At 42.8% G+C, this 27446-nt stretch overlaps 1 protein-coding gene across 4 annotated transcripts in view; it reads right to left on the bottom strand.

Annotated features, from left to right (window-relative positions):
- Nucleotides 1-27446, bottom strand: part of Tulp4 (TUB like protein 4) — a 153814-nt gene that overhangs the window by 57676 nt on the left and 68692 nt on the right. For all 4 annotated transcript variants that reach the window (XM_050135776.1, XM_050135777.1, XM_050135778.1 and 1 more), the window contains one exon: nucleotides 4547-4675. In XM_050135776.1, coding sequence (XP_049991733.1) covers nucleotides 4547-4675 — 129 coding nt within the window. The remainder of the gene's footprint in view (nucleotides 1-4546; nucleotides 4676-27446) is intronic.

Raw genomic sequence — 27446 nt, 5'->3', positions numbered from 1 at the left:
TTCCACATGTAGTCCACCAATTAAAGAAGTCTACAGTGGCATTTCATCTGTATTTTAATAAATAAAGCTTGCCTGAGGATGAGGAAAGTAAAATAGCCCCACTGGTCAGCCTTACAGACCAGGCAGCAATGACACACACCTTTAATCCCAGTAGACATACCAGTTTACCACAGAAATCATGCAGTAGTGGTGTACACCCTTAATCCCAGAACCAAAGAGGATTATAAAATAGGAGACAGCTCTCAGTCTCATTCTCATTCTGAGATTCATGGAAGTAAGATCACCATTTTCAGACTGAGGTTGAGGTAAGAGCCAATGACTAGCTGCTTTGCTTTTCTGGTCTTTAGGTTAAACCTAATATCTGACTCTTGAGTTTTTATTAATCATGCTTCAGACTGGCTTGGTGGGAGCCTAGGCAGATTGGATGCTCACCATACTAGACTGGATGGAGGTGGGTGGTCCTTGGACTTCCCACAGGGCAGGGAACCCTGACTGCTCTTTGGGCTGACAAGGGAGGGGGATTTGATTGGGGGAGGAGGAGGGAAATGGGAGGCGGTGGCAGGGAAGAGACAGAAATCTTTAATAAATAAATTTAAAAAAAAAGACAGAGATTCAAACAGGGCAGGGCTGTAATAAAACAGTCCCACATGCAGGGGCCAGGAGCATGAGCTGTGCAGAGGCCATAGAGGGTGCTGCTATGGCTTGCTCCTCATGGCTTGCTCAGCCTGCTTTCTTAGAGAACCCAGGACCATATGCCTACTGTGGCACCATCCACAGTGGGCTGGGTCCTTCCCCAAATTAATCTCCAATTTAAAAAATGCTCTACAGGCAGACTTACGGCATCATCTCTGAGGTTCCTCCTTTCAGATGAGGCGAGTCTGTGTGTCAAGACTGGCCCAGACAGCGAGCATGTTCTTCCTAGTGCTGATCTGTCTCTGACAGCAGTCTTCTCATAAGAGATGGCATCTATCTCACTGTGGTTTACGTGCATTTCCATGATGGCTGATCTTCATACACCTGCTGTTCCTCTGTATGTTTTCACTGGAGAAGTATTTATTTAGGTCTATTGTCCAGTTTTTAATTGGATCATCTTGGTTTTTAGGGTTTTTTTTTTCTGTTGTGTTCCTTGCACCTCTAAATACTAACCCCTTATCAGACATCTAGCCAGTGAACAACCCTCATTCTAAGGCTGTCACTTCCTTTGTTATGCAAAGCTTTCTGCTTTTGCTTCCTGTGCTTTGGGGGTGTTATCCAAAGAAACAAGAGCCACTGGCCATCCCACAGAAAGGTAATACAGGGTGTTCAAATGAATCGACCTATTTGGCTCCCTCAGCACAAGGCAACAAGAATGGGTGGGATTTGGGGGCAGAAGCAGGGAGATGATGAGTTCAAGCCAGCAGAAATGTCCATTCTAAGGGGGTTGTGTCTAGGGGTGCACCTCAGCACTGGAGTCACAGAGAGAGAGAGAGAGAGAGAGAGAGAGAGAGAGAGAGAGAGAGAGAGAGAGAGAGACAGACNCACAGAGAGAGAGAGAGAGAGAGAGAGAGAGAGAGAGAGAGAGAGAGAGAGAGAGAGAGACAGACGTACACTAGCCTGCCTGCCTCCCTCTCTTCAATCTGGAGAAATACAAATGAGAACAATCACTAAATGCTAGGGAAAAAATAGCAGAAATATCTCTTTGGGAGATTGTTTTAGGACTGCAAAGGCATATCAGTCTCACTTACTAAAGAGAATTCTCAGATTACCTGAAGCTAAGCAGCATTTTGGCCACACCACTGCCTGAGGCAGCTTTTCATCAGAGCCTCTCAGAGTATGTGCCTGGCACAGGCAGTGACTAACACTGGAAAAGAATGCAGGCACTGTTCCACACGCGCTTTGAAATAACGGTCTCACCATCATTTCTCACTGAAACAGGAGGCGACAGCACTGCTTAGCTGTGTCAACTGCTCCAGCACTTTGGGCATGCTCTAAGCAAGGATCATCTGCGCTCCTTTAAACAGTGATGCTTTTCTTTGACTGCCTTCAAGGATGTTCCTCCTCCAAGCTGCAGAACTGTTCTCTGCCAGCACTTTTCCAGGTGTACTGAGCACATACTGCCTTGACCAGTGAGCAGCATTAACAGCAAAAGAACAGAAAAATTGCCTGTCAGGAGCTAAAGCAATACTTCAGTAGCACCTGCAGGCACAGTCACCTGTGAGCGCTGAGTGCTGCCAGGTGTTCTATGGTCCACACCAGCTCACTGGCCCCCAGGATTTACTTTTCTTGTGTCTGATGTGTGTCTGTTTTAAAGTCTCTATGGAAAAATCATGGAAGGGTGTGACATGTGAATCAATTTCACAGCTGCCAGATGGAGATAATGAGGGCTGGAGTGTGCGGGGTCCTTGCTGAGAAAGGACAGCACTGGGGGAATCAGGTAGTGGTGCAGCTGCTTGGCTGATAGGGTGGGTTTTTCAACAATAACAAGGTCTGGGCAGTTAGAGATATAATAGGAACACATGAATCTTTGTCAAAGAGAAACAGAATGGGATGAAGTTTTTGTTTTGTCTAGAAACACTGTGGTAGAATGTTTTAGAAGAACAATGGGGTCTGGGTTCTCAGTTTAATGCCCGTAAGTCTCTCTGGGCAAGTTATTGAACATCTTGTCCTGGATTTTTTTTCTCTTCTATTAGCTGAAAATAGCAAATTTTCAGAATAAAGTTCCTATGAAGCTTGAGAATAAAAAACACATTTAAAAAAACCACTTATGGCATATATCTTAGTCATCACAACCAAAGGAACATTGAAGGTCAGCATTTAATTGGGGTGACTTTCAGAGGTCTAGTTAGTCCACCATCATCATGATGGGATATGGTAGCACAGAGGCAGATGCTGGAGCAGAAGCTTCTTGTTTAGTTCGGACTCTCTGAGGCACTTCTCGTGGTCATCCTTAGCTGTCTTAGTCAATGTGCTAATGTCTATGTGATTGCTTCCATAGCCTTTTGACCAAGTGGAGAGTCTTATGGCTCTTTTCTGTTGTGTTCTCAGTTAGTATGGTTGCCTGTTGTCATCTTCACCTCTTTTCTGATACACTGTCTTTACTCTGGGTCCAACAGTCATTCCAAGGACTTCCTGTTGAGCTATTGCTATGACAGAACTGGGTCTTGGCTGTCTGGCTTGTCCTCCGGCTCCTACCTCCAGTGAGGCTGGGCTGTCTGGCACTCGTCAGAGGGAGTTCTTGTTCCCGGGAAGCAGTTACTAATGAAGGTTTCTTGCACTATTTTCACTATTTCCCTGTGATGGCCTGCTTCACTGTACACTTCAAGTTTATAAAATCATCATCTGCTCCTTTCTCACCTGGTTTTTAAATAAGTTATGAGCTTCCCACATTTGAAAGATACAGACTATCCAGGTAAAATAAAATCCCAAGGAATTAAGGTATTATTGTGAGTGTTGATTAGACTGAGGCCCGCGTTTTTCCTGAGAATATATTCATCTAGAAGGTGAGCAGAATGGGCTCCTCTGGCACATCTGTTTCCATCATACCTCAGAGTAAGGAAAGGAGGAAATGGTAGCTGCCCTGTGACACTATTCAGCCTTCCTGAGGGGAATCTGCAAATGCAGCCATCTGCAGGTCCATGAGGAGAAGTGCATTGCTTTGCAAGGTCAAGGGCATGAATTCTGTGGTCAGAGAGCATAGGTGAGAAGCCCAGCCCTTGGTTTCTAAGTACAAGGTGGTCTCTGTGCCTATTCCTTCATCTAAAATAAGGTGAGAGTAACGACCCAGTCTCAGGGGTGACTGAGAATTACATCAAAGTGTTCATAAAAAGTGCTTCAAACACTGCTTACACCTAGCAGATGTCACTGCATGTGACCTGCAGGCTACTGAGCTACTGCCTTGTAGACCCCAATACAGTGTGTACCTGCCAAGACAGAAGCCATATGGCATCTCCAAAGTCAAGTTTCAGGCATGGAGGTAAAAACTCTTCATGGATTTTGTGAGACAGATACTTTTATAATCCTGCTTATAGGGTCTCTGAAATGTTATAATTATCCATCTTGCAAAAGTTTAGGATTCTTATTTTAAATGTGTATTAATTTTGGATTTTTTCTTTTTTTGGTTTGCTTTTTGTCTTGTTTTGTTTTTATTTTTTGAGACAGGGTTTTATTATAGCTTTGAAGCCTGTCCTGGAACTAACTCTTGTAGACCAGGCTGGCCTCAAATTTATAGAGATCCTTCTGCCTTTGCCTCCCAAGTGTTGCGATTAATAAAAGTGTGCGCCACCACCGCCTGGTTGGTATTATCTTTTTGTCTGCATATATGTATGTATATGTGCATGCCAAGTGCTCACAGAGACCAGAAAAGGCTGTGGGATCCCCCAAAACTGAAGTTTTAGATAGTTGGTGAGATACCATGTAGGTACTGAACCAAACCCAAGTCTTCTCTAAGACCTAGCAAGCACTCTTAACCACTTAGCATCTCTACAGTGCCATACAACCTTTTTTTTCTCTTAATTTGGTGACATTGAAGCAGCAGTGTTTTATGGGAAGAAGTCTACCATCCACTCACCTGAGCCCCACGGTCATTGACCAGTTCCACAGACCACCTGCCTTCATACTGGATCCATACAAATATTCCTCCATCTGCATCACATGTGGCCAGTTTCTGATAAGGCTCATTCCATCTCACCAGCACAACCTAGAAAAACAAGAAAATGTTAAAAACATGAAAAAACAACTAGTCAGGTTCATTTCCATAAAGTATTCAGATTCCAAACTAAATAGGAAAAGTATGAACAAGACTGTGGGAATTAGTATAGGAACTGGGTAAGGCCCACATGAATCCAGACACACCTGACATGTCCCAGGAGACAGCAGACATCTGAGCATCTGAGCAAACAAGGAAACATTACACTGATATGTAAAGGGAGGTCCCACATAAATCATCACCTGTTTTTCACATATGTACAACAATCTCACATATGTACAACAAATAGTTTCCACAAAATTCTCCATTGTGAATCAATGTATTACTTGTTTAGTCCAGGAAGAAGAAATGAGGAAAATGTCTATCTTTTCTGGACTATCTTATTTCTGAACAGCTCAGAATCTAAACAAAGTCAATATGGAAAACACGCAGTGGACAGATTTAAGTTGTTTTGGATTTTTTGGAGAGAAAATAAGTTATAAGCTTCTGTGGTGGTTTGCATGAGAATGATCCCACAGGCTCATATCGCCCTGATAAATGTTTAGTCACCAGCAGGGGCACTATTTGAAAAGATCAGAAGGATTAGGAGGTAGAGCCTTAATGGAGTAGGTGTGGCCTTGCTGAAAGAAGTGTGTCACTGGGGGTTGGATCTGAGGCTTCAAAAGCCCACACCAGGCCCAGTGTCTCTCCACTCCCCCTCTCGCCCTGCCTGTGAAGCAGGTACCGTTGGTGTTATTCCCTGCCATGAGGATAACACATATGTCTGAAACCACAAGCAAGTCTCAAATCAAATGATTTTGTTTAGAAGAGCTGTCTTGGCCATGGTGTATCTTCACAGCAGTAGGGACAGTGACTAAAATAGCTTCTAATTTTATGAGTAAGGGAACTTGACTCCTCTTGTAAAATTAATATGCATTACTACTTTTTTAATTAGAAAGAACTTAAAGCTTTGAAAATTCTACATCTAGAGAAATTACTTTCATGTTTCTCATCTATAAATATCTTTTTTACCTAAAAAAGTAAGCAGAAGGTTTGGAAGTAGTAATATGCTTCCGAGGGTAACGGTGCTTGCCTCAGGATAACAACCAAAATTTGATCCCTAGAACCTGAGAAAAGGAGGATTGAGAACAGACTACACAAATCTGCCTTCTGATTTCTACACACGTATAGCAACTTGAGTGCCCTCCTCATCATAAACACACAGATATAATATTAGTAAAATTTAAAAAGGCAGGAAATCTGTGAGGTGTTCTGTGAATCTATGTACCAAACACTTGGCAAGTCTAGTGGTCCCAATTAAGAGTCAGGAACATCTATGCAGCAATAAGCAGCTGCCAAGTCTCAAGAATCTGAGCGATGAAAACAGTATCTCAAGGTTCACCACATGACTATCCCCTACGGTTGTTCCCTCCTGGTGAGAGTGATGAATGCAGCATCATTATTACACTTATGCAATGTGGCTAGTGTTGAGCTGAAGGCTATGAATCACTTCCACCACCCTCAGTGAGCTCAGAGTGAAGCTTGAAACCCAGACCACCCACAGACACACTGATGCCTCTCATGTGTCAGTAAAGGACTGTCACTGATCAGCAAAAGCACTCCATTTAATTAGGACATGCATGCGCTCTTATCTTTCCCTAGGTGTGCGCTGGTGGTGCCACAGTAAATGGTATCATACCACGAATAATAAAAACCAAAGACAGATATAGGAGTTAAAGCTGAAAATCAGAGAAACAGAGCAGTAAGCCACAAAGACACCTTTTACCTCAGACTACCAACGCTCCGACTAAAGGGGAGATCCCCAGACGGCCTAGACTGCACTGTATCTTCACCAAATCTCAGACTCCATACTCCAGTGAGTTCCTGTTTCTCTCTATATATAGTTCTCTCTCTGTCTAGCCAAATTGCTCCTATCTCTACCTCCCTAATGTTGGGATTAAATGCGTGTGACCCCAAACACTGGAATTAAAGGTGTGAGGCACCACCACCTGGATATGTTTCTGGATCTATTTTGTGTATCCCTGTTGCGGGAGGTCCTTCTGCCCCTCCAACCAATAGCTGCTGAGATACCAGCCCATTGGGGCGTGGTCTCTCTCTCCCTTTAAAAAAGTGGCTACTTCCTCCGCTCGCTCTCTTCACTTCCTGCTCTGCCAGCGACTAGACTCCCTTCCTGATTGTGCAAAGGGCTGTTGTCTGGGACGGTGATCTGTAAGTTTTTTCCTCTTTAAATAAATACCACCCTATTAATCATAATTCCAAACTGGTGTGGCATTGTTTGTGACTTATGCCTTCATATCCCAGGGTAACTTTTAACTCACAGAGATCCGTCTGCCTCTGTCTCCCTAGTCCAGAGATTAAAGGTATGTGCCACACTTCAGTGAGTTTCTGTCTCTTCCCCTTTATATTCCTCTCTGCCCAGTCATATTGTTCCTGTATGCACCTTCACAGTGCTAGAATTAAAGGTGTATGACTCCCAAACACTGGGATTAAAGGAGTGTGCCACCACTCCCTGGCCTCTAGTGACTTAGTTTTGCCCTTTATCTTCAGGCAAGCTTTATTTATTCAAATACAGTTCAGTTTACTCAACAGGCATAATACAGTGCTCTCTACACAATTTAAGGCATATGGTGGCACATGCCTTTAATCCCAAAACTTGGGAGACAGAGGCAGACAGATCTCTGTGAGTTCAAGGTGTGGGGGCCCACACCTTTAATCCCAGCACTTGGGAGGCAGAGGCAGGCAGATCTCTGTGAGTTCAAGGACAGGCTGGTCTACAGAGGGAGTTCCAGGACAGTCAAAGATACACAGAGAAGCTGTCTCAAAAAGCCAAAAATTAAAAGTAAAAAAAAATAAAATAGGTTAAAATAAAGCCATGTAAAGATGAAAAATACACAGAAGTCTGGATACTGTATGTTATTATGCTCTCTTTTAATTGTTTGAATGCTGAAGAAGGAACAACAGCTGCTAAAAGATATTTGTTTATAAATGCTGCTGAATTACTCCAAGATAGGTATTTTGAAAATGCCTTGACTTCAAAATTGAAGTCAAAAGACATGTTACTTTGGAGAAGAGGTTTTGCTTGTTTCCACAGAAAATGAGAGGCTACGGATTTACTCTGAGTTAAGAAAAATCAGTTTTGATCAAGGAAGAAATCTCCAGTAAGAAAAGATTCAAAATGTTGCCTAAGATAATCAAGCTTCACAGGATACTCCAGTCAGGACTTGAACATAATTCTAAATTTTCTTTAGGTCCCCATAAGATTATCAGTGCCCCTAATCAGCAGGAAGTAGCCTGGAAAACTATGCCCACATTCCCAAAAATGATCTATGGATATTTTCCTTTGTTTAGAATGCTGGTTACAAGTTATTAGGGCTAATGGTCAGGAGAAAAGCTAAACAAAGAATATTAGATTCAGAGTTCTTATTTTAAAAAAAAAAAAGAGGGGGAAGTGGTATGGGACAATGGTCTGTATTCTGTCAATTATATTTTAAATAAATGCCAGTAGCCAGGCAGGAAGTATAGGTGGGACAACCACACAGGAAGTTGAGGCGGGTCAAGGAGAACAGGAGAATTCTAGGAAGAAGGAAGTCCTAGTCTGCAGCAGTCGTGACCAGCCACAGAGCAAGCAAGATGTGACTGCCTCGCCGAAAAAGATACCGAGCCACATGGCTAACATAGATAATAATGGGCTAATACGAGTTATAAGAGTTAATATGAAGCCTGAGCTAATGGGCCAATCAGTTTATAGTTAATGCAGGCCTCTGTGTGATTTCTTTGGGATTTAACAACTGCAGGAACTGGGCAGGACAGAAACGTCAGACAACACTACAGGTTTCCAAGCTCTAACTTAGGTTCTGCAGTTGAAGTAACTGAGGCCTAATGGATCTCCTCCAATGCCATACCTTCCTTATGTCTGCAATACTTCCTCCTTACAGACCAACAATACACAAATCCTGTAACTTCTCAGAACCATGCAGTGGGTACACCTGATTTGAAGGTTCTCTGACTTAGTCTGCCTTGAGCCCACCCTAGTTTGTTTACCTCAATGTTTAAAGAGGTAAAGATATTACAGCATCTTAATAACACAACTAAAAACAAAGAAAGCAGTCAGGTTGTGATCTTTAAAACCCCAGCAATCTTTAACTTAATCCAGTTGATAGCTACCATGCGACATTCAACTTCCAATAATGCAAACACTAAGTAGTCCCATCCAGCCATGTCCTACACTGAGACGCCTTGCTTGCTCTGGCCAGCTCTACATGTCTGTGGCTGATATAATGTGCTATAAGTATCACTGTGAAGGCAGGATCTATGCTGCTGAGGACATCTTCAAAATGACCAGTCATTTTTAGTGTATTCTGAAATGATATTATAATTGGAAGCTTTAATATTATTAAATTATATATTTGAATTATAAAAAGTATTAAAAATCATTTCAAATTAATTAAGGCACTTTGACAACAGCAAATACTGTCTGTATGCTTAAGATGAACTAAACACTATTAGATGCCAAAGAAAGAAATTAAGGCATCTCTGCCCACAGAGCTCAGTTTACTCAACAGGCATAATACAGTGCTCTCCACACAATTAAAGAGTTGTAAATGTACAGAAGTGTGGACCTCTCAGGTATGGATAAGGGAGCAACAAATTAAGATTTGCTTGTGTAAATCTAGTTGATTATTTAAATTGATTTGATTATTTAAAAAATTCATCAGCTTAAGTCTTTAAACAACATTTGAATGTATCATAAAATTCAGAATCTCCTAACAGTCAATAAAGTCAAATTCCTTTACTTCCTTCAGGTCTGACAGTGATTTGGCCTGAAAACTGCAATACACAAATCTGTGGGTGGTTACAAATTGGTCTCCATTGAGAAGCTTTCCTCCCGGAAGCCCACAACCACTTCAGAATGGCTACAAAGAACAGAATACAACAAACAGGTACACCATATTAATCACTGCTGTTTTTAAATTGTTTCTTTGGGTGGGCACAGTAAACATTTATCTACTGTAAGGATGTCTATAAAATTGATGTTTCTGCCACCAGTGGCCACTGCCATGTGTGATCACAAAATTAGTTGCTACTAAGGAAATACCTCTTCATGAAAAATAACCTGCACAATGACACAAACACAAAAAAAGCAGAGGCAAAACATATTTAAGATTATCTCTAATATTAAAGTAGGTTTTTTAAATCTTAAGATAACACAGTTGCTACTGTTGGATAAACAAGACACTGACTCAGTTTTACCCTTCTGAAATTCTAAGCTGAGATGCAGAAATGCGGTCCTTACTCCCAGGCTTCTTCACCCCAAGTTCTAATTGGCACAACTGAGTAGGTGAATGACTCTGAATTAGAAGAAGTCTTTCCATTGCTTCTTCGTTTAAAAGTGAAGTAGAACCGCCAATGTTTGCTTGGCTGGCTCATTCTCATTTCCTCTCCTGCCTGCAATGCACAGCTGCCCGCCTTATCTCCCAACAGCTTATTTCCTGTTCTCTAAATCCTGCCAGCCTCCTTGGCAATGTTAGGACATACCAGAGTGTTGACAAATCACCAGCCAGGGGTCAGCTGGGATTTCAGTTGCCCAGATCATGAAGTTAGGTGCTATGGATCTACACAAGCATCCTAACCATGACTTTCCTACCCTTCTAAAGGGAAAGAGGATTGATTTACTCTGTACAACTTCTCCAGCTATGATGTTGGCTGAAGGTTGCATATATTTATTTAAGAAAAATGGGTGAGGCAAGTTTTAATTCATGCCTTTGAGTATTTAAAAAAAAGTTTGGCAGTGTGTGGTAGCATATGCCTTAAATCCCAGTACTCAGGAGGTGGATCTATGTGAGTTCGAGGTTAACCTGATCTGCAGAGTAATTTCCAGGAGAGTCAGGGCTACAAAGAGAAACCCTGCTCTCCCCCCCCCAAAAAAAGAGGAGGAGGAGGAAACAAAAAGAACAGCTTATGACCGTCTCTAAGGAAGACACACCCTATCAATTCATAGCAAGGCTGTGAATTGAATGCTATTCATGGCATTAGAGAAACCTAGAATAAAAGCTCAGGACAGGACTGAGAGAAGCATATTTGGGGTTTGCTGTTTCACTCCTTCTACCTAGAGTTACTTCTAGGGAAAGCAAGATAGATGCCAGTGAGTGCTGATGCCTGGCTTCTGAAGCAGGACTCCCCAGATGGCCAATATACAAACACAGGAAATTACTTCAGTGAGCAACCATATCACCAAAGTTCAGGACCATTTCCTTTGATCTAAAAAGAACACAATTTGAACAAAAATGAGAAAGAAAACAGTCTCTATAACAATCCCATGGTGATCATGAGCCAGCTCATCTGGTTCTGTAATTTATTAAGTAAACAGCAACAGGATTAACTGTCCCAAAAGACGAAATAAAATCATAAAAATGGCTCTATTAACAAAAGAAATCTACAGATTCAATGCAACTCCTATCAAAATCCCAATAACATTATTCAAAGAACTTTAAAAAACTAAAATAGGAAGACAAAATGCACCAATAGTCAAAGCAGTCCACACCAGAAAGAACAACCCTTAAAGGCATTACATTGTCTGACCTCAAATTATACTATAAACTACAGGGACAAAACGGTACAGGGTCAGTACAAAAGAGGTATGTACACCAATGAAACAGAAAAAAGGCAGAAAAATAAACCCCAACAGTAACTGCTATTTCACTTTTGACAAATGTCAAAGATATACACTGGAAAAATAGTCTATTTAACAAATTGTGCATGCTAAACTTGATAGTCGGCTGCAGAAGAATAAAATAGATTCTTATCTCTTACCCTGCTCAAGAATTAATTCAAATGTATCAAAGACCTTAATATAAAATCCAGTGTTGAAACTACTAGAGAAAAATATAGAGAAAACACTTCAAGATGTGGCCATAGGTCACAACTTTCTGACTGGACTTCAAAAGCACAGGAAATAAACCCAAGAACTGACAAATGAGATCACAGGAATGTAAAGACTTGCACAGTGAATGAACACAGACAAGGGAACGCTTCAGAGCAGGATAAAGTCTTTGCAGCTACACTTCAGACAGGAGTTAGTATCTAGAATATAGAATAGTTGCATATTTTTAAACCATAAAAAAACACTGGCCAGCAAGAGGACTCAGCAGGTAAAATCTGATGACTCAAGGCCGATCCCTTACTTTACAGCACTCGGGAGGCAGAGGCAGGCAGATCTCTGTGACTTCGAGACCAGCCTGGTCTACAAGAGCTAGTAGTGCCAGGACAGGCTCCAAAGCTACAGAGAAACCCTGTCTCGAAAAAACTAAAAGAAAAAAAAAAAAAAAAGAAAAAAGAAAACAGTACGTTGATTTTAGTCAACCATTGGTAACTGAAAAGCCTGTGCATTAATTTCAGAGTTCCTAAACCCACCTCTTGGAAGTTTTACAAGTAGTCCATTTGCTTTGTCATTCCTCTGCAGTGAATACACTTCAGAAAATTACTTTCTGAGACCTGGACCATCCTCTCAATCAACAATCCTCTCAGCCCCCAGCCCAGGAATGCCTTATCCTTATCCTTCTATGTTCAGGTCAGTGTTGCAGAATGGTCATTGCTCAGATCTACTTAGGCTTTTAACTCAGCTCAATTTAGACAGCTGGCTGATCCTTGTCAACAAATTCACATGCCTGATCTGGGAAAAAAAAATCAACTAATACCAGTGGATTAAAAAAAAAAAAGTCCATCTTTATAAATAACCTTTAACATTTAACAGGCTTGAAGTGTTTATGCTAAAAGTCAAACTGTTATCTGGTGTTGGGAATATTATTTTAAGGTGTGTTACTTTTGTTTATGCTGTATTTGTTTAACTCCGTGAAGCTGTGAATCTTTGCCTATCTAGAACACCTGATGATCTAATGAAGCTCTGAATGGTCAGTAGTGAGGCAGGAGAAAAAATAGGCAGGGCTGGCAGGCAGAGAGAATATTGAGTAGGAGAAATAAGCAAAGAGGGTTGGGAGTAGTAGTACCCGAGAAGAAGGAAGACATCAGGGACCAGCCATTTAGTTACACAGCAATCCACAAAGTAAGAGTGAGATTTACAGAAGTAAGAGAATGGGAAAGCCCAGACAGAGGCAAAAGGCAGATGGGATATCTAAATTAAGAAAAGCAGATAAGAAACGAGTCAAGATAAAGCTGGGCACTCATAACCAAGAATACACCTCTGTGTGTGATTTATTTGGCAACTGGGTGGCTGGCCCCCCAAAAGAGCCCAAGAGCATAGCATCATACTATTATGTGCTGAGCTCCTGTCTTCCCGGCTTCTGGAGGGAGGCTGGGGCAAATAGTCCATGAGTCCAGAGGGCTGACATTCAGAACATCAACACACATTCACTCACTGGGTCTGTCTTTACAGACAATCATCTGGAGTGCTCTTCTGCATCTCCAGCCCTTTCACATCCAGGTCAAAGCGCTGCTCTGGTCCATATAGACTCCCTTGTTGGTGTGGATGAGTTTTCTGTCTGTTCTAGGGCACTAATAGCACATTTCTGTTAATCTTTATAAGTTCCATCTCCTCACTGTCATCCAATGGCCCTGAACAAAGACAACTACCTAACAATGCAAAACTGAATCTTGTGAGAAATGTATGGCACTGTTTGTGAACCATTTTCATTTTAATCATTTTATTATAATCCTCAATATATTACCTGAAGTGGCATTTTATTTGTATTCTAATAAATAAAGCTTGCCTAAGGATCAGAAAAGTAAAACAGCCACGCTGGTCAGCCTTACAGACCAGGTAGCAATGGCACACACCTTTAACCCCAGGCGGTAGTGGTGCAGGCCTTTAGTCCCAGCACTAGAGAGGATTATAAGACAGGAGGAGACAGCTCTGTCTCAGTCTCATTCTGAGTTTTCCTCAAGGCAGGATCGCCATTTTTGCACTGAGATGGAGGTAAGAGTCAGTGGTTGGCTGCTTTGCTTTTCTGGTCTTCAGGCTGAACCCCAGTATCTGTCTCTGAAGTTTTATTAATTGTGCTTCAATTAGCATAGAACAGATATAATCAATGCCAGATGATAGCAGGGAAGTAAACAGAGTATTAGCATAACCGACAAAGCATAGCAGAGATGCCTATTGGAATGTGTACTGGACAGGTGGTTATATTATAAGCAATGAAGATGGCACAATGAGGAACAACATACCAGGTCTGAAGTCACAAGACTATGCCTTAGTTCAGATTCTGAATCTTAGTGGTTGTAGGACCGAGAACAATGAGCTGATCTTAGCCTCTAATTCACCAAACTGCTTCTTATAACCCACAGTAACTAAACTGCCTATGACACTCATCTCTGAGCCTGACTTCTTACTGCATTATGGACACAGCATCATTCCCTCTTGACTTCCCAAGATTAATGGCATTCATTATGCTCTTTGACTCATTTATGTGAAAAGGAAATTTTCCTAATTAATATATCACCCTTTACTGTAATGACATCTCAAATAATGCTAGAGTTAATGATCCATAAGTCCCACGGTTTTGTAATGAATTATCAGTGACAATATGGGAAGTGACATTTGTCCAGGTTTACTAAGTGGCTTTCCCTACCATCAAAGTATTTTTTTTATTTTATTGAGCTATACATTTTTCTCTGCTCCCTTCTCTTCCTCTCCCCCCTCTCCAAACCTCTCCCATGGTCCCCATGCTCCCAATTTACTCAGAAGATCTTGTCTTTTTCTACTTCCCATGTAAATTAGATCCATATATCTTAGGGTCCTCATTGTTGTCTAGGTTCTCTGGAATTATGAATTGTAGGCTGGTTTTCTTTGCTTTATGTCTAAAAGCCACTTATGAGTGAGTACATGTGATAATTGTCTTTCTGGGTCTGGGTTACCTCACTCAATAATGATGTTTTCTAGATCCATACATTGCCTGCAAATTTCAAGATGTTATTATTTTTTCTACTATGTAGTACTCCATTGTGTAAATGTACCACATTTTCTTATCCATTCTTTGGTCAAGGGGCATCTAGGTTGTTTCCAGGTTCTGGCTATGACAAACACTGCTGCTATGAACATAGTTGAGCATATGTTCTTGTGATATGATTAAGCATCCTTTGTTTATATACCCAAAAGTGGTATTGCTGGGTCTTGAGGAAGGTTGTTTCCTCATTTTCTGAGAAATTGTCATACTGATATCCAAAGGGGCTCTACCAGCTTGTATTCCCACCAGCAATGCAGGAGTGTTCCCTGTACCCCATATCCTCTCCAGCATAAATTGTCTTCAGTTATTTTGATCTTGGCCATTCTTATAGGTGTAAGATGGAATCTCAGAGTAGCATTTCTCTATGGCTAAGGGCCATCACGTTATTTTAAGTATATCACTTTATTCTTACTACACACCTGTGTGGGAGAACTATCTACTACTATCATTTCAGAGAAAACATGGTTCATAAATTTAAGGTAAAATTTCACAGAAGTAAAACCAGCAAGGAGAGGCTAGCCAAGGCCTTCTGCTCTGTCACTCTCTTTACTGCCTAACAGATAGACAGTGGAGAGGAAAGGCCACAGGGGAATATCTATACCCAGTCAAACAAATTCCCAAAACTCTCCGTAGGTTTTGCACAAAACACTACAGTGAATCCTGTAGTAGCATTTCAAATGCATTTTAATAAATAAAGACTGTCTGAAGATCTGAGAGTACAACAGCCTTACAGACCAGGCTATGGTAACACACACCTTTAATCCCAGTAGGCACAATGACACACACCTTTAATCCCAGCAGCACCCTTGTTGCCATAGAAATCGGGTGGTGCATGCCTTTAATCCCAGTGGTGCACACCTTTGATCACAGCCCTAGAGAGGAATATAAGATGGGGTGAGACAGCTCTCAGATAGAGACTCTTTCTGAGATTTCTGGAGGCAGGATCACCATTTTCAGACTGAGGTTGAAGTAAGAACCAGTAGTTGGCTGTTTTGCTTTTCAGATCTTCAGGTTGAACCCCAATTTCTGACCCTAAGCTTTTATTAATTGTGCTTCAGAATCCTCTGGAATCGTGTAAAAAATACAGATCGTGGTACACCTAAGCATCAAGCCAGATGATGTTCCCACCTCCATCCACTGCATACTCCTGCTTCTCTTTCAGACTCACAAATATCTAAGTGTCTACTATGCCAGACTACAAAAGATGAAGCCATCATGTCCCCTGCATGGATGGAGCTTCCTGCTCAAAGGAGAGAGGTGTGCAAGTTGTAAATGTGTTACATGTACTAATAGTGATAGTGCCAAATTTGAACAAACACAAATTAGTGGCCATTTTTTTCTGTTTAAGATCTCATTACGTTTCTATGGATTTTTAAATTTTTGCTATTTGTATATGTGTGTACCTGTATAATTTATGTGTACCATGTTTACATGCCATGGAGTCCAGTAACAGTGACTGTCAACAGCCATGGAGATGCTAGGAACCAAACTTGCATCCACTGCAAGGGCAGCAAACATTCTTTAACCACTGAGTCATCTCTCCAGCCCTATAATCAGAGATTCTAGAGAGATAAATGAAACCATATCATTGTTCTCATTAATAAGGCCACCTGAAATGGTCTTCTTGAATAGGCAGAATGCAGACTATCCACACAGCAAGTCACAAATTCAGTCTCTCACAACTCTAATAAGCATCAAGACCACACAGGAAAAACTAAAAAATAAAGCCTCATGTTTGAATACAAGTTTTCATCAACTATTCACATACTTAAAACAGTGAATCTTTGAAAATGAACCGTTTTCCACTAACTTACCAAACATAACCCCAAAACCCATCCAAACGGGGTGGAAAGCATCTGTTAAGCCTGTGCTCATCCTTCAGTGAGGTCTGCTGGACAGTGCTGGACCACAGGTGCCTTCACGCTCTGCGGTCTGTGCTTCACATGCCTCCTAAACTTCAAATGCTAAGCTTTCAAGGGCAGCCTCAGATAAAAACATGGTGTGAAACAACACAACACAACACATACACACAAACGTACAAACACAGCCCCTACTTGCTGTACATCTTATTTTCTTGCCTGTAATCATTTCCCCCAAGTCACCACAATACAGAGATAAAAAATGTCTAAATGAATTACAAGATCATAATGGGCCCTCTACCTCGTCTGGGCCATCTGTGGCTTTCATAAAAGACACCACACAATGAAAACAGATTTCTCCATCCTAGAGCCTGGCAAAGAATTTGGGCTCTTGTCAAATGGAAAATCTTTCTTTGAGTCATCACCATGTAGATAGCAATGGCTCTTACAACAGTATCCTGCCCTTCGGTGCGACAGTGCACACACAACCTGAGACTCCACAGTTTCAGAGGATCCAACATCCTCTTCTGTCTTCCCAGGACACTGAAGGCACATGATGCACAAATGTACAAGGGGACAAAGCACCTACACACATAAAAGAAAAACATTTTTATAAAAAGAAAGAAAGAAAAACCTTCATGCCCGCACCACTTTCCGACATATGCAGGCTGCATGCCCCTTTACTCTCCTGTTGCAGGAGAGATGGCTGTAGCACCGTCTCTAAGTTCCACAAGTGCTGGGGACTAATCACACTGACCTTTAATGCTTCTACAAGGTATCAATCAGCCCTATTTTGAGATGGTTTGGGCAGGTTTTTGTATGTAAGAACTTCCCTTACGGCCGGCCCTTTGTGGGCAACTTCAGCCACACGTTCTGCTGAAAAGACCAAATGTGTACTTACTCTACCTTCATCACCAAATGGTGATGGTAAGGCACCACCAACCCACCTACACCCAGTTCGAGTCCATTCAGCACTAAGTAAAAGGTTCAATATACTGACTGAGTTGAAGGCAACTCTACATTTCCAGTTTATCAGACCAAGAAGCTCTGAGTCTTCTCTGCCACTCCTGAAATATGGTTCACTGGTCTACAGTGTCAGTACACACGCATAACATATCCAGAAACCAGTCACCTCTGACACCAGCTTGAGTTCTCCAAGTAACTGCAGCAGCCTCCCTGGTCTCTGGGGCCCAGGTCAGCCTATCTCCTGTACAACACAGAGAAACCCTGTCTCAAAGAATCCCCAAACAAACCAACAAACCAAACAACCAAAAAAGATCCCCCAAACCAAACCAAAATAAACAACAACAAAAATAAACATAAAACACAAATAAACAAAACACAACTGGAATAAGAACAGGCACTACTTCTGAGGTTTAAATGCACTATTCACATCAAAAGCTTGGCATAAAATCCAGGACAAAAAAAGCTATATGTTCATCTTAGAGTTACTGTTACCCATCTGCTTTTCAACTTCCAACTAAACTGTGAATTACTTAGCCAAAAGAATGTTATTACGCCTAAAACAGTGTCAGGAATGCAGTAAACAAATGCTATGTATTTCATTATCAGACTGAATACACACAATTTACAAAAAACTAAGCTGGCTTCTCACTGCCTATGCACATTCCAATTACTTGAGCTGGAAAATGCCTCAGTAGGTAAAATACTTGCTGCACAAGCATGAGAAGCTAAGATCAATTCTCAGCACCCATGGAAACATTAAGCACAGTAGTGCTGGGGAGACACAAACAGGATTCCTGGGGCTCACCAGCCAGCTAGACTAGCCCAACTGGTGAGCTACAGGCCAATGAGAAACCCCGTCTCAAAGGAGGTAGGTAAGAGTTTCTAAGGATGACACCTGACTTCTGGTCTCCACACACATTCATATCTGTGCATCTCCTCCCTTAAAAGCTTTGTATTAGCAATAAAAATAAAATCAGGAGGTTAAGAAAAGAGGACTGTTATCCCAGAAATTCAGTCTGAACTACATAGTGAGAATAGTCTCACTGTCTTTATTCTGGTGACTTTATGTGGAGGTCAGAGGACAACCCATGGAAATCCTGTTCTTCTACCATGTGAGTCCTCATGATGGAGATAAACACTTTAAGCCACAGAGCCATCCTGGCCTCTAGTCCACCTGGCAATGAGCTGAGAGCTCTGCCTTACTCCCTCCAATGCTGTGGTTACAGGCATGTGCCACCACATCCAACACTGAAGTTAGCAATTTTAAGCCCAGACTTTCCAACACTCAGCAGTCCAGGCACTGGATTTTAGGGTACCTAAAACTTAAGAAGCCTAATGTGGAAATGTGGGTTAACTTCATTATTTCATATAAAATAGAATTTTTTCAACAGATGGAGAACTTGGAAGTTGTCAGAGACAAAATAATTATGGCAAAGCTGACAGCACAATTGGATTATGCACTAATCCTCTGAAAAAGGGCTATTTTGAGAAATCTTGAACTTCAATGACCAGCAAAGGAATTGCACATGAAATCCTGAAGATAAAAACATACTGACTTTACCCATGACCCGACAGCAGCCAGGGTCTGTGTTGATATCCATGGCTTTAGTAACTACTGAAGGCCATACAGATGCTCAGGGTCTGGTCAGCCTCCTGAGTCCATGTAGGTGTCTGTGGTAATTTGAAAGAAAATGGCTCTCAAAGTGAGTGGCACTATTAAGAAGTATGTCCTTATTGGAGTAGGTGTGCCCTTTTTGGAGGAAGTGTGTTACTATGGAGGCAGGCTTTGAAGTCTCATCTATGCTCAAGACATGCCCAGTGAAATAGACCACTTACTGCTGCCTGTGAGTCAAGATTAAGGACTCTCAGCCCCAGCACCATGTCTGCCTGCACACCACCATGTCACACCATGATGACAATGGACTAAACTTCTAAAAATGTAAGCCACCCCAATTACATGTTTTTCCTTTATAAGAGTTACCATGGTCATGGTATCTCTTCACAGCAAGAGAAACCCTAATTAAGATAGTATCCAAGAGCCATGCTGCCACCAGGGCCATGCTAGTCTGGGTGGCCTGTGCTGTCACCAGGACCAGGCTGCTGCCTAGGGCCATGTCTAGTCCATGGCCCTTATAGCAGCCAGGGTCTGAGGTGATGTTTCTAACTCCTGTTACCACTGAGAGCCTTGCAGTCTGGTCAGTCACCTGAGAGCACGTTGGTGTCTGAGGGTCATGCCGCCTCAGGGGCCATACTGATCTAGCTGACCTGTGCTGCCACCAGGGCCATGGTGATGTCTCAACCTGAGCTGCTGCCAAGGGCCGTGTTGCCACTAGAGGAATCATGCCTGTTGAAATACGAGGGCTGTGCAGAGTCAGCCCCACCCTTCACTGGCTCTGGGAAAGCTGGCCTAGACCCTCATAGAAGAGATGGCCCAACTCCTCACCACAGGCAACAGGAGAGCTGGCTCCACCCCTCACCAGAGGCAGCAATCCCAGTGTACTAGACTGACCAGCCCAGCTACCATCCAGGCCCACATTCTGGGCCTTGAGTTGGTCCATCTAGTATCTATACTATCTAGTTCCTCCAACTGCTGGAGCGCACGGAGGAGCTGATCCTGTGGTGCCATGACCAGGGGGATTGCAATGAACACTTGTGGGTGAGGCTAACTAAACAAGAGGGTGACACACAGCAGCTCCCAATGACACCGGGACAAATGAAGAGGTATTGAAGAGGCAGGAAAGATGAAGGAGCCAGTGTGTGGGGTTTTTTGTTTTGTTTTTAATTAATTTTGGGGGGATTCTTTTGAGGGAGGATGCTGCAGGGTGTGGAGCACATATGGAAAAACTGGGAGGTAAATGAGACTGGGGAGAAAATTCCCAAAGAATCAATAAAGAATTATGGTAAAAAACAATTTATTGACTTTAGAATTAAAAACTCATTTTACCTAATCTATTGCATAATATTATATACTTTCTCAACAAAAAGACATTCTAGACCCAAGCAGTAGAACCAAGTAACAGCACCTCATACAAATCGCTTACTTTCACACAAACTAAAGGTCTAGAGGTAAGCACTTGTCAGCGGCTGTCAAAAGTACTCCTGCCATAACTGCTAGCACAACAAACACGCCCAACTGTAAACTTGAGGTAATGTTCGCTCTGTCTGTTCCTGTCACAGAAGAGCTATAAATATGGGACTCATGGTCAAAGTTTCTTTATGCCTCGCTGGTGTCTTAAACTAAAGAGCAGACAGCTCTTCCAGTTTTGTGTGCTGTATGAACAACATAATTAACTCTCAGAATTTAGGTGAGCTTTGGAACAACAGTGGTCTCGAGGTGATGCCACAGGGCTTCCAGGCTAAAAGAACAAAGATGGAATTCCTGCCTCAGAGCTGAGAAGTTGCTCTGCTGGTAAAGGGCCAGAGTAAGCACGCAACTGTAACCTCAGTGCCAAGTAGACGGAACAGGGTGTTAGTCATCAATTACCAAACTAGTGAGTTCCCATTCAGTGAGAGACCCCGTCTCAAAAAAGGTAGGATTCTTGTACAGAGTAATATATTCTGGAGCTAGAGAGATGGTTGAGCAGTTAAGATCAGTTGCTGCTCTCTTACAAAGGACCTAGGTTTGGTTTCTAGCACCCACATGGTGGCTAACAACTGCCTCTAACTTCAGTTCCAATGTATCTGACACCCTTTTCTGGCCTCCACAGGCACTAGGTATACATATGGTATTCATACACACATACATTCATACAGGCAAAACACTCATACAGATGAAATTCTAAAAAAAATTTAGACAAAAATATTAAAGGCCAACAAAGATGGCTCAGTAGGTAAAACCACTTCTCCAATCTGATGACCTGAGTTTGATCCTCAGAACCTACAGGAGAAAAAGTTGTCCTCTGATTAAATGTGTTTCATGGTAAATATATGCCTGTACACAGATACAGACACATTATACACATCACAGAGTAATAATTCTAAAGTTTATTAAAAAATAAGGTATAGAGCAAAAATGAAGGGCTACGCACAGAAAGATACACATGGCCTGTCCTCTGGCCTACACACACACACACACACACACACACACACACACACACTTCAGCTTCTATTTATCTTTCCGTTGGTGTCAGGGGAAGAATCTAGTTATGCTGAACAGTGGAATGAGACCACATAAAGGGAGGCACAGAGATTTGAAGAGGGCTTAATTGGGCCTGGACATCAAACACAAGGGTGAAAAACCTTCAAGAAGACCCCAGACCAACCCAACCATGCCAACTCCCAGCACCACACCAAGAACTGCCCAGTAGTCCCCTCCTGAGACCTCCAAAGTGCTGGGATTAAAGGTGTGCACCGTCAACACCCAGCTCCATACTGCCTGTTACCTCTACATTGCTTATTCCCTACAAGAACTCTATCTGGAGCTGGCCAAACAGCCGGATACTCCAGAATGCTTATTTCTATTAAGCCACAATCTCCCTTACTTGTGTCCTTCCAGATGTCACTAGTTGTTACATCTGTCTTCTCCCACCTTTTGAGCTTCTTTACTCTAGTTTGAGTCCCTGGAGATCTCACCATATTCTCACATTTATATATCAGTTTAAAGTATGTACAGTGTGGTTCACACCTATAATCTCAGTTACTAGAGACCACACGTTCAAGACCAGCCTGGGTAACTTAGGGAGACTCTGTCGAAGGGAAGGAGGAAGGTAGAAAATAAAAAATTTAATAGCTTAATTTACAGTTGAGAACCTGAATTGTTTAACATGTAGCTTAAGTAAGTATAACAAGCCACCGTTTTAGAGGGGGGGGAAACCACTTTAAAAACACATAAAAAATGTCTTTAATAAGCTAACTTGAGAAAATGACACATTTCAGACCTGTTTTAAAACAAAAATAAAATGAGTATTAGACAGACCCATTTATGAATAAATTCACAGTTGAAAGGCTGAAACCATGAGTGCTTATTTAACACAGCTGGTACAACATGCTGCTCCCTCTTTTTACTGTCACTACGACCAACGGAAAAGGGAAACACTCCTGTAAGCAACTATATCCTCAAGGTTGTTGGGCTTCATAAGGCCCAGGTGTGAGGTGTAAATAACTTCCTGAGCCTAACTCGAGTTTGGTGACCTGTCTTTAGCTATGACTTTCGTATATGAGTGACTCAGCACAGCCTGACCTAAACCCGCCTCTGCCCAGCCACCGTTATCGTGGCAGAATATTATTGACCCTTATTCCTTACTTCACCTCAACCCATCCCAAGATTCCCACCCCCTATCTCAGCCCTATATAATTTCCTGCCTGATACAATAAAATGAAATCCTGCTTTGACAGACTCCCAGCTCAATGTGTGTGTTTCTTCCTGGTGGCCAGGGGGTAGTTGTTGACACTCACCATCCTGCTCAGCCCCAGGGAAAGTCCAGCAGGTCCAGTTTTAAAAAGTAAACAGGAGTCTGTAGAATCACATGACAACCTAAGTGATAAACTGTGTGCCCGAATCAATGTCAGGCTACCCACCCTCCCCAGTATGGCAGCTTTCTTCTCCCAAATGGCACAACTCTCATGATGGACTATAAAATGGACAACTGATCCTGAAGGACAAATGAAGAATTTTCTGTAAATCTTGTAATTCTTCCCCAGTTGCTTTTATTCTTGGAAAATCAGCATAAATAACAAAACACTGGCACCATGTGCTACCCACCGCATCTGTAACTCAGCATTTATCTCTCAGCAGCACCACAGCCAGAAAGATGCATCCTGCTGTCACTAATAGAGTCTCCACAGCCCCGTTCAAGCAAGTCTGTGCAAGCCTAAATAATGGCTTATTCCAACCTGGAGTTCTGCCTCTACTCCCAGAGTGAAGTAAATCAAAACTGTTTTCATACCTGTCCTGAGACAAGTGCACACCCTGAAAGCCCAGCAAGGAAGGTCTGCCAATGGCTCCTGTCTCCATGGCATCAACCTAGTCTCCAAAGATGAAATCTTTATCTTCAAGATACTAAATCTAATTAAAGGAAGGAAGGAAAGAAAGAAGGAGGGAGGGAGGGAGGGAGGGAGGGAGGGAAGGAGGGAGGGAGGGAGGGAGGGAGGGAGGGAGAGAGGGAGGGAGGGAGGGAGGGAGGGAGGGAGGGAGGGAGGGAGGGAGGGAGGGAGGGACAAGAATAACAGAAGGAAAGGGAAGACAGAGGGATAGAGAACTAAATCATGTTTCCAAATGCCACAACTCAGTAGGGGCTTGATAAACCATTGCTGAATGTATCAACAACAAATTCTAAAATCACATATTTTACAGTAGTTTGGAGACAAGTATCGTGGTGATGGAGAACCTCCTTCAGCCAATGGCCTTTGAGAGGACCAGGTTGAGGCAAGGCTTTGGGGTATCAAAAGGCCATAGTCCCACCTGCTCCCCCTCTTCCCATGCTCCACACCTTGATGCTGGACCCCCGTTCCTGTTCTGTTAATTTTCCCTTTTAATAAAGAAAAACCTTAGAATACTCTTAGCTTGAGATTATTTGACTCACGTCCCCCCCATGTGACACGTTCAACACCATTATGTTAAGTCCTTAGGAAAACTCTGCATGACTGAAAAGACAACTCCTCAACAAGTAAATGTTAGAAGGCACCCAAGTTTTCCATTACTAGTTTAGCCAAGCGCGCTCTCTCTGAAAAACGTATCATTAAGCAAAATTTTCATGTATAGAGATACACTTTATAGCCATTAAATGCAACTGCGCATCATCAGTTACATCATTACAACCTTGACTCGTGTGCCTGTCACCTGGGTACCCTGGCTCCTCTGCCCACCCCTAATCTCCTCCTGTCCCCGACTTCCCACTGAGGCAAAGCTACATGGGGATGATAAAGTCCACACAACAAAAAGACCATGTGTGCTATATTCTGTAGCTTTACTTGGAGTCTCCTTGGTTTCTTACTTTTGGCTCCTTTCAAGAGCACTACACCAGGAAGCAGGGCAGGAAGTGAAAAGCCTCACACCTCACCTTTTCATTTCATGCCAGGAGCAACACATTTAATGACCTGAAAGAAGGAGGTCTTCTTCTCCTGCCTCAGAGGATTGTATAGACATGCTGACCTGCCCTGTCACCTGGGTACCCTGTCTCTTTAAGAAACAAGCTCCACGGACCCCAACCCCTCTCCCCTACCCTCCCCTGCTCTCTTTTCTCTCTCTTTCTCTGTCCTTCTGTCCCTCCTTCTCTCCCCCCCCCATAACTCCTTAGCCTTATACCATTTCCAATATCCACTAAATAAACTCTATACCTAAGTTCTCTCTGCATGGCATATCTGTCTCCCACTTGCTGGTCTCCCAGCTGCCAGGGTCCTGCTGGGGTCAGTCAGTCATAAATCATAACACCAGTGCGAGACTTGGTCAGGCTCTATCTATGCAGGCAGTTGGGCTGAGGCATGGAGGGTCCTGGACCTGACCACTTTCCAATTTCCTGTGTCTGCTCCATCACTGCACACAACACCCACTAAATGGTAAGGTTCCCTTCTCCAAGTCAGCTTTCACTGACATTCATCTCTGGTAATTCTCCATGGCTGAGGACTGGGATCTCGTGTCTCATGTCTTAGACTCTAGTCCCTCACCACTCAGAGTGGTCCTCTGTGCTGATGAGCCTGAGGATGGATTGACCAATCTGCTTGATCCTTGCATTATTTCAGGGATGCCTGAAATAAATTTGCTTTTGGATCTTGTCTCTTATCACTCCCTCTGCTCTGGGAAACAGCCACAAATCCCTAAATAACAACCTAAAGCGGCCACCCATGAGGCCAGGGAGATGGTTCAGTGGGTAAAGCAAGTGTGAGGTCCTGAGATCAGATCCTCGGAGCCCACGTAAAAGCTGATCAGCACTCTACGGTGAGATGGGCGAAGAGTCAGAAGAGTCCCCCAGACACTTATCAACACTGAGACCCTCCTCAGACAAGGTGCAAAGTGAAGACTGCCAGCCAAGGTTGTCCTGTGACCTCTTCATGTGCACCATAGCATGAGCTGTCTCCTCTCTATTCTGCCTCTGCAGCTACACACGTCTCTGAGCCCATCATATACTCTCCCATCCCCACAGAATTTCCCAACTCTTTCTTCTTGCCAGATAAATTTCATTTACTCTGAGAAACTGAAGGCAATAAGAGATGTCGTCCTGTAAGTAACCCTAGTCTGCCCCTTGCTCACCATGAAGGTCTTGGGCAGTTTATGTAACTTCACCCACCCAGGACTTAATACCCTTATGCACAAACCAGAGAGAAGCCCAGCCCACGACCTAGGCCTGTGGCCAACGATGTGGAGATACATACAGAGAACTCAGCGCATGGCAGGCGGGCAGTGCCGGCTGATATTAGTAACAGGGCTTGGAAGAGGATGCACACTACCGTGTGTGCTGGCTAGATTTATATCAACTTGACACAAGCTATAGTCACCGTCATCTGAAAGGAAGAACCTCAACTGAGAAAATGTCTCCCTAAGATCTAGCTATAAAATATATTCTTAAATAGTACTTGATGGGGGAGGGCCCAGACCATTGTGGGTGGTGCCATCCCTGGGCTGGTGGTCCTGGATTCTACAGACAGCAGAATGAATAGGTCATGGGGAGCAAGCCAGTGAGCAGTACCCCTCCCTGGCCTCTGCATCAGCTCCTGCCTCCAGGTCCCTAACCAGTAGGCTGAACTGCCTTTCATCTAAACTCCTGAAGATCTCCAGACAGTGGACAGAATCGACTGGAACTGATGGCCTAGCTGCTCAGTACAAGGTAGGCTTGTCTTCCTACAGATTTCTTAATCCACAGGATCCTCTAAAGCCTGGCAGGCCCTATGTTAAACAACAGAAGGTAAACACAGCCCTGAAAGCCCCCGCCTCAACTATCATGGATGACCCTAAGGAGTGGCTCTAGGTAGCCAATTGAGTAAGTTCTCTGTCATTTTTCAATCAATAACTCAAGTAAAATTTTATCCTTCTCAAAGATCTCTGATGGATTTTGATGAGTGAGAGGTTCTGCCAGTTTAAAAGGAACAACCTCACCAAATAAATTTCAGTATAACTTCTTACCATAAATAGAATGTGTTTTAAAATTTACAAATGCAAATTATTAAGATGTGTACCTACAAGTTAGAAATGTCTGAGAACAAATGCAAGTTATCCCATTTCTCTCTCCCTGCCGTTCATAGTGTTAACATTATCAATAAAATGCTAAGAGCGATTAATCAACCCTGGCAGAGCACTGCTGCTACCACTGCTGCAAGGTCAAGATTTTAAATTCTCTTTGGGCCTTTTCTAAAGATACTTTTCATTGTGCAAAAACATCTGTAATAGTCATTATGGCATAAACATGTTTATACAATATATGTGTCAAAAATTTATGTTTTACAAACTCAAAGAATTTTTTGAGTTCCAGGGAGTTGAACTGAAGAATTCATCTTAAAACAGGTCAGATACACCCCTCTCAATTCCCTGGTCCTGACACCCTCCTCCTCAATTACCAGGACCTAAAGAAAAATATTTTCTACCTAAACTTAACTCTGTTCTGCCAATACCTTGCCAGGTCCAAGAGACACCAGACAGCTGTACACCACAAATCCTGGACGAGAGTAAAGCACCCAGAGACCCCAGGATGTGACCAGCACCCAGCTTTCTCAGGTCCCCGAAGTCTCCAACGCCCACAAATAAACGGGAAGCAGTCTTGAGAACCCAAAGCTCTCATCCCCTTAACTTGCTATGCTTAACTCCTCGCCTTTTTATTATAAACGAAAAAGCAGAAATGTTGTAATAAATCTGCGGGCCTGTCCTATCACCTGGGTCTTTCAGGGGTTCCTATAAGAGACAAGTCATCCACTCCCAATCTCCTGGGTCTTGTCTCCTCTCCACCTCTTTCTCTCTCTGTCCCTCCTTCTTCTGAAGAGGCAGCTTCTACCTCTCTCTTTCTCCTCCCCCCCCCCCATAACCTCTTACCCTTATACCTTCCCAATACCCACTAA

Source organism: Alexandromys fortis, unplaced genomic scaffold (genome assembly GCF_014885135.2).
Source record: "Alexandromys fortis isolate MF-2015 unplaced genomic scaffold, M_Fortis_MF-2015_v1.1 scaffold_23, whole genome shotgun sequence".
NCBI classification, from domain to species: Eukaryota; Metazoa; Chordata; class Mammalia; order Rodentia; family Cricetidae; genus Alexandromys; species Alexandromys fortis.
The sequence above is the reverse complement of the archived record's forward strand: the minus strand, read 5'-3'. Positions and strand labels throughout refer to the sequence as shown.